This window comes from Caenorhabditis briggsae (genome assembly GCF_000004555.2).
Source record: "Caenorhabditis briggsae complete genome, chrV, whole genome shotgun sequence".
NCBI lineage: Eukaryota > Metazoa > Nematoda > Chromadorea > Rhabditida > Rhabditidae > Caenorhabditis > Caenorhabditis briggsae.
Window position 1 is genome coordinate 16909839 of NC_013488.2, and position 8432 is coordinate 16918270.

At 32.3% G+C, this 8432-nt stretch overlaps 2 protein-coding genes across 2 annotated transcripts in view; one reads left to right on the plus strand and one right to left on the minus strand.

Moving 5' to 3' along the window:
* Positions 1–1677, plus strand: part of Cbr-nhr-102 — a gene marked incomplete at both ends in the record, with an annotated part of 7388 nt that extends 5711 nt beyond the window's left edge. Inside the window, 4 exon segments of the mRNA XM_002638275.1 lie at positions 145–240; positions 288–379; positions 430–548; positions 1430–1677. Of these exon segments, the coding sequence (XP_002638321.1) occupies positions 145–240; positions 288–379; positions 430–548; positions 1430–1677 (555 nt within the window).
* Positions 1678–5187: 3510 nt separating this feature from the next.
* Positions 5188–7415, minus strand: CBG22869 (the record flags this gene model as incomplete). The annotated part of the gene is made up of 5 exons (XM_045238407.1): positions 5188–5448; positions 6295–6320; positions 6405–6513; positions 6871–6970; positions 7363–7415. The coding sequence occupies 5 exons, from the start codon at positions 7413–7415 to the stop codon at positions 5188–5190; spliced, it is 549 nt and encodes a 182-aa protein (XP_045097677.1).
* Between the last annotated feature and the right edge of the window lie 1017 nt (positions 7416–8432).

Here is an 8432-nt window from a genome sequence, read left to right on the forward strand (position 1 = left end):
CCTCTTTCTCAACACTCTCTCACTCTCCAAACTTCAAAAACTCATAACTCGCTTCCAAATGCATCTAAAAGCTCATTTTTGAACTAATAAAAACAGAACAACCTGGGAATCTGTTTGAATCTAAAAACATTTAATAAATTTCAGTGGCAATTCTTCAAATGCGTCTGGAACATGTGGCGTCGATTCGAGCGATTCGAAATGTCGGTGAAAATGTTTGGAATGAAGACTGTCAATGAGAAGGTTTAATTTTCCTGGTGTTCTTATTTCTCTAACTTCAAAATTTTCAGAAATTCGCAATATCCAATGAGCAGGTGATCAATGTCGGTTTTCACATTGATTTCACTGAAATCACTGATATTCCAAATGAAAAAGTTCAGCAGTAAGTTAGGCTACAAACTATAGACTACACACTACAAACAATTGTTCCAGAATGTTCCGAGATTCAATGGTGAAACTATTCCATGAGGTGGCAAAACCCCTTTTCGAATTGAGACCCTCATCAGTGGAGATGGCCTATATGTTGACACAAATGAGTTGGCAAGTTGCAGGTGAGTCTGAAAATCTGAAAATAAGGAAAGTTTGCATTTGAATGCCATAAAAATCGGAATGAACAAACAATTTTGAAGCAAGTTATGGCAACTAGATTTCCATTTTTAGGTCATGACCTAGATTTAAATTTTTGGGTCATCACCTAGATTTTGATTACTAGGCCATGACCTAGATTGGGAATTTAGGTCATGACCTAGATTTCAATTTCCAGGGCGTGACCTAGATTTTAATTTTTAGGCCATGACCTAGATGTTAATTTTAGGTCGTGACCTAGATTTCAATTTTTAGGCCATGGCCTAGATTTGGAATTTAGGTCATGGCCTAGATTTTGATTTTTAGGCCATGACCTAGATTTCCATTTTTAGGTCATGACCTAGATTTGGAATTTAGGTCATGACCTAGATTTCAATTTCCAGGCCGTGACCTAGATTTTAATTTTTAGGTCATGACCTAGATTTCAATTTTTAGGTCATGGCCTAGATTTGGAATTTAGGTCAAATCCTAGAGTTCAATTTTTAGGCCATGACCTAGATGTTAATTTTTAGGTCGTGGCCTAGATTTCAATTTTTAGGTCAAATCCTAGAGTTCAATTTTTAGGTCATGACCTAGATTTCAATTTTTAGGTCATGACCTAGATTTCAATTTTTAGGCCATGACCTAGATTTGGAATTTAGGTCATGGCCTACATTTCAATTTTTTTCAATTTTTTTGACGTGGATTTCAAAACAAGCGCGCTTCTCTGCACCCTCCCTCTTTCTTACGCTCTCTTGCCTGCAAACTTCAAAAGCGCATAACTCACTTCAAACTGGACCTTTTTTCTTCATTCAAAAACTATTAAAACTGAAATCTTCTATATTTTTCTTACATTTCAAATTTCCAGGAAAACAAATGCAAGGAAAAGTGGTGGAAATTGGTGAGAGAGTTTGTGACGAGATGGCTAATAACCTACACAGTTATTATTTAAAAGAGGAAATGAGATCGAATTACGCTGGTCGTTTGGTTCGGCTGATGAGTGTTGTGAATGCGGTGAAAAAAATCCACATGGAAAGAAGAAAAACCATGGAGTTGGCGAGAATTTTCGAAGTTTTTAAAGTCGAATTTTCGGAACCCGATATTTTTGACTGTTGATTTTTTTGTTACGCAATGTTAATGTACATTTTACCTCAAAATACCAAAAATTCACTTAATTGATAATTCAGGGTAATAAATATTTTCATTTCGGAAATTGTAATTTTCAGACATTCAAAAATTCAGAAATTCAGGAATACAGTAAATGAAAAATTCAAAAAAGATCAAAAAATTTAAACGTTCAGAAAATCAGAAATCGGGAAATCAGTAAGACAGAAATTCTGAATTTACATTTTAAAAAATTCAAAAATTCGAAGTTCAGAATCTCCAGAGTTTGATCCGACTCGAAAAAAAACTTCGAAAAAAAAGTTACTGAAATTTTTTCATCCAGAATTCTTCATAAATTCGTAAATTAAAAAGTAATTTATTGTCTTTTTTCCCACCTCTGCAATTTTAAGAATCAGGAAAAAACACAAAATAAACAAATAAAATAAACACCTGCATAAGTTATTTCATCGAAAAAATTATGATGATTTTTTCGGGGAAAAACGCAATAAATTCCAATGACCTCATATCTGCAAATTGAAATAAAATTTTCTAGGAAAAAACACGGAAAGATTACACTTTAAAACATTTTTCTTTTTTCGTTTTTAGGCTCCCATTTTTGAATTTCGATTTTTTGAAGCTTTTTTTTAAATTTTCCATAATTCCCGGGACTTTCATTTTCCGAACTTCTGATTTTTGGAAGTTCTGAAGTTCGTTAGGATTTTCAAATGTTCGCATTTCTAGGTTTTCCGAAATTTCCTGAATGGTCCTGAAATTTTCATATTCCAAATTCTGAGCTTCTATATTTCAAATTCCAAACATAAACTTCCTATTGTCAAGATTTCAAAATAACTTTTTCATCTCGAAAACCTAGAAAATTGCAATGCACAACTAATAATCAACTTCAAACTTTTCAAAATTGTTTTCAAAAAAATAAACTTTTGAAAACCAAATAACGCAATAATTATTTATTGATTTATTTATTGATTACGACCTTCCGTCGTGGAAAAAGAGAAAAAAAGAGAAAAGGAATACAATACAATCACACAAAACACAGATACACGAATAACAAACAACACATTCAATTAAAGTGGAGAACCGAATAGTAACACTATTTCCAAATAATAGCACATAACCATCAACACATACACGCATACAGAATAAAAATTATACCTGCAATAATGATTAACAGAAATAATAAATTATTTTACAAATTAGAGAAATTTCCTGAAAGATCCTGAAATTTTCATATTCCCAATTCTGAGCTTCTATATTTCAAATTCCAAACATAAACTTCCTATTGTCAAGATTTCAAAATAACTCTTTCATCTCGAAAACCTAGAAAATTGCAATGCACAACTAATAATCAACTTCAAACTTTTCAATATTGTTTTCAAAAAAATAAACTTTTGAAAACCAAATAACGCAATAGTTATTCATCTAATAACACATTTTTATTGTTTCAAAGTTTTGAAAAACACGTATTTTCTAATTTTCAGAGAATATTATTCTAGAAAATCGAAAAAAAACGCTTTTCATGGTTTTTTAATTTCAAAAGAATACTTACAGAAACCTTTATTTTTAAATTTTCGCTTTTTTCACTTTTTGAATTTTTGAATTTTCAGTCTTTCAGATAATGAAGAATTATTTCGAATTCACCGATGATTTTTGGTGAAAGGTTTTGCAACATGTACCGTATTTCGAATTTCCATCGCTTCCCTCTTCATCATACTTTCCTCGTCAATTCTCATTCTTTATCCATTTTATTTTTTGGCATTTCGGAAAAATCGAAAAACAGATGAGCTGACAAGTTCAGTCGTTTTCAGTATATTGAAACATTTTTATCATATGGTCAATTTTATGGAAACCCTTTATTTGGTGGATATTGTAGCCATTATTGGTTGTATTTTTGTCGACGTAAAGTTAGTTTTAGAAAAATTCGAAACTTCCGAAATTCGAAATTCAAAAAAGTACAGAAGATCAGATTTTTAAAAATTCTTAGAAATTCAGAAACTCAGAAAGTCGAAAATTTGGAAAGTCAGAATCAGAAATCTGAAATTGAAAAAATATACCGTAAAACTTGTATTAGAAGGGCCCCTGTAATATAAAGGCCTTTCTAATAGAATGTCCCTCCAAGAGGGACTTGAAAAACAGAAGGACCCCCTGTAATAGAAGGGCCCTCCGGAGGTACCTTGGAACAATAGAAGGGCCGGCCCTTCTAATACTAGGGTTTCCATGCGGGTAGCGATATACCCGCCCGTACCCGCCCGTACCCGTACCCGCTAAGGCTTCCATTTCGGTCGGTCGAAAATCGCCGACCGCCGAACGACCACCGACCCAGCCGACCGACAGCCGATCGAGCTGACCGATCGCTTTTTTTTTTCATTTTCAGCAAACACCCTCTCTATCTGATTTTCGGTGGTTCATTGTTATTCTTCTCTTTAACTTTCACTCTTGTTATCACTTTAATGGAAAATTTGATGCTCTCAATTCTGGCAATTTACCGATTTTCCATATATTTTTTCCCTCAAACTGAGTTTTATTTAACAAAAAGTCTCAAAATTTTCCGAAAAACTGTAATTTTCATTTATATTCTCACATTTTTGGCGAACTTATCACAACGTTTGGTTAAATTTTATTTCTCTTTCTGGAAATTTAAAACTTCAACAAATTACAAATATTCGGTGAATTCGGATTTTATATTTGGCGGATTTTCGGGACATCCATCATTTGATTTCTTCGATAAAGTCAATCAATCGATTCATATTTTTTTGACTGGTTTTCAATTTGTTTCTGCTTTTTTATATGTTCCAATTTTGTTAAGTGTTAGAAAAAAGACTGGATTACAGTCTGCAAAAACTAGTCAACCCGAAAAATATATTCTTTATCAGACGTTTTTTATTGTGATTTTCAGAATCGTAATTGGATGAGAATGGTTTTGGAAATCCTGAAAATCTGAAATTTTTAGTCTTACATTCCATATTTGGTCTACTCATTCATGCTTGATAATCGAATGCTTGCGGTTGTGAGTTTTTGAATTTTTGATTTTTTTATATCTTCTAAATTTCCGAATCTCTGAACTTCGGAAAATGAGGGTTTTTGAATTTCTGTTCATGTTGGATGTTTCGGGAAAAAGTTCAAGTTTTGAATATTCACTTTCTGAAAATTCAGAATTTCAGCTATTCTTCGGTCTAACAATTGTTGACATTTGCGTAACTCATTTCATAATTCAAGCCTCATATTTAAGTTGCAATAAAAAACATGTGGAATCCTTATCAAATATGCTTGGATTCAATAAAAATAAAGTGGGAATACGGTATAGGAGTGCAGTGGAGAGTACTACAATGGCAACTTAAAATTAACTGATTATTTAGTTTTTTTGATAATTTTAATCATTTTATGAACTATGAACATTTTTTGAAATAATTTAAAAAAAAAATTATTTTTTAAGTAACAAAAATGGATGAATAAAAAAGTGTTTCATAATTCAAATTCGTCGAAAAAATCCAAGAAAAAATTAAAAGTTCAATCGTGAATAAATACTCTATCAGATTCAATATCACTGATTTTTTTACGAAATAAATTGAAATCTGTTCGATATGGCCATGTGTCCTCCAGTTCGACACTGACCACCAAAATATCAGAATTCACCATTCGAAAATACCATTTTTCATCCGTTCCAGAAACATCCGACGGTCCCCATAATTTGACAAAATCTTCAATTTCGGATGTAGGCGAATTCATTGTCAGATAACAATATTTGAAAGTTGAAGATTTCATGAAACACTGAAAAATCAAATTTTTTACCGTAAAACCTGTATTAAAAGGGCATGCACTTCTATTGTTTCAAGGTACCTCCGGAGGGCCCTTCAATTACAGGGGGTCCTTCTGTTTTTCAAGTCCCTCTTGGAGGGACCTTCTATTAGAGAGGCCTTTATATTACAGGGGCCCTTCTAATACAAGTTTTACGGTATATTTTTTTCACTTTTAGATTTCTGATTCCTTTCATTCTTCCGGCCATTTTTCCCCGAAACTTAAATCGTAAAATTCAATTTCACTAAAATTGAGCAAGTTTTTATTTAAAAAAGTGTTTCAATAAGTTTTTACGGTATTTTGAAAATTGCGAAGAATTTCCAAAATTGAGAAATCAGAAAATCTGAAAATTCAGGAATTCGAATGTCTTGAAAATTTCAAATTTTGGTTTTGTTTGAATTTTTCTTTTTTTTTAATTTTTTTAATTTTTCGAATTTTCGAATTTCTGAAATTCAAGATTTCTATATTTCACAACTTCAAAATTAATTTTAATTTTCTTTCTGATTTCCTCCTGATTTTCATATTTTTGAATATAGAAGTTTCTGAATTTCCAGAATTCCTAGTATTTCTGGAATTTCTGATTTCGAAACTTCAAAATTCAAAAATTCAAAAATTCAAAAATTGGCGACTTTTTTATTTGATACCGTAAAACCTGTATTAGAAGGGCATCTTTAATAGAAGCGCTCCTTTTACAAAAGGGTTCTCCGCAAGGGACCAGGAAAAATATGAGGCCCGGCCCTTCTAATACTGGTTTTACGGTATCTGGATTTCTAACTTTCTGAATTTTATTCAAAAAAACAACAAAATTTTCCAACTTACTTCTTTGAGATGAATCACATCTTCTGCTGAAACGCAGTCAGTTAGAATCGACGATTTCGAAAAATGAGTCAATTCTTTGATATGCTCATCCGAGAAATATTGTCAAAAACCGAAAACTTTGGCCATTTTCCATTGCTCAGTTTTCGAAATTTCATCAGTTTCAAAAGCGAAAAATCTGGGACGAAAATTAAGTTCTACTAGGAATTTTGGATCAACTATCTGGATAATTGAAAGAAATTCTGAATTTTTGTTGGCCCAGATTTGCAGTTTTTTGGTTTTGATTTTTCGATTCATGCAATTGCTCAGCTTTTCAATCACATCCTGATATAATTGCTCATCTTCCGGTCGCAAATACACAGCCTGCAAATCCATACCGATTTCAAAAAGGTCCGAACTGCCTCTTTGAAATTTTAGAATCCATTTCAAATCGTTTTGAATCGCCACATCCAAAAAATTGGAATTCTCCAAATTTGTTATTTTTTCTTTATACGTTCTCGAATTTTCCATATATTCAATTATATCGATTGATCCATCAAAATACTCAATTTTAAACTCCAATTTTCGTCCTTTTCTCACTGTTAATGTCAGTCCTTTGAGTTTAGAGTCTGGCAATTTGGAATCCTTCAAATCATCGATAAAATTCCAGAAATCACGGCAAACTTGGCGAAGGGTAAGGCTGAAAACAGAATTTTAAAAGGAATCTCTAGAAAATTTGAATTTCCGGATTTTTCTGAATTTCTGAGTTTCTGAATTTCTGAATTTCAAAATTCCTGAATTTCTGAATTTCTGAAATTCCGAATTTCTGAATTTTAGAATTTCTGAATTTTAGAATTTCTGAGTTTCTGAATTTCTGAATTTCAAAATTCCTGAATTTCTGAATTTCTGAATTTCTGAATTTCTGAAATTCTGAAATTCTGAATTTTAGAATTTCTGAATTTTAGAATTTCAGAGTTTCTGAATTTTTGAATTTTCGAAATTCTGAATTTCTGAATTTCTGAACTTCAGAAATTTTTTAAATTTTTGGATTTTCTGAATTTTCGAACTTCTGTAAATGTTTAAAAAACTCACACTGATCGGAAATCCAAAAGACCAATAATGTTTTCCATTACAACTACAGGCATTTTTGAAAGTGATGTCATTTTTTTTTGGAAATAAAACTTCAAACTGATAAATTCAGAAAAACGGGCAGAATGATTTCTTATCACTTATCAAGAACTTTAAAAGTGTTAGTTCTCTCTGCGTCTCTCAAAACATCATTTTTTGGCAATTTTATGAAATTCTAAAATTCTGATGCCGAATTTTGGGACATTTGATAATCATAATTTTCGAATTTTCAGAAATTTCGAAATTTTGGAAGTGTTGAGATTTCGGTTCTTTATTACATTTCTATTTCAAATAAAAAGGTTTCTTTAAAAAAAATCAAGAAGGCGTCTCTGTAGTTGTCGCATCTCTCACTGGATTGCTTTTCCGGAATCCGCAAATTGTAAAAATAGATTCCACGTGTTTTCTGTTGCAGCTGAGATACGAAGCTTGAATCACAAAATGAGTTATGCAAATGTCGACGATTGTCATACTGGTGAAAAGCTGAAAATACACAGATTTTTATGTTTGGATTGTTTGAAATTTTTCGAATTTCTTTTGATTATTAGGATTTTTGAATTTATAAATTTATAAACGCACCAGCCATCTGATTGCCGCGCCTCCCCCGTTTCAATCTGGCTGGTGCGTCTTCGGCGCATTTCAATCAAGTTTTTTTTCTGGTTCGCCGCTTCGCTTCTCACTCAGGTTTTCTCAAAGGGTCACGTAAATATACTCATTTTTCAAGTTTTTTCAAAACTGGACATCGTGACACGAGGACCGACAGACATCTCTAGTGTAGGGTTTCCATTTGGGCAGGTGAAAAAGCGGGCTACCTCCTACCTGCCTACAATTTTTTACGATTTGTTGAATTTTTAGTCAATTTTTTCGAATTTCTTTCTACGGAACTGGAAAACCCATGAAAAAACTCGAATCTAAGGTATTGTCCAATTCAAAATAATTTTAACTACTCGATTTTCCGTCTTCCGTCTTCCGTGTTCCGTCTTTCGTGGAATTCCTTGTTCCGTCTTCCGGCTTCCGCCCTCCGTCCTTAAAAATGT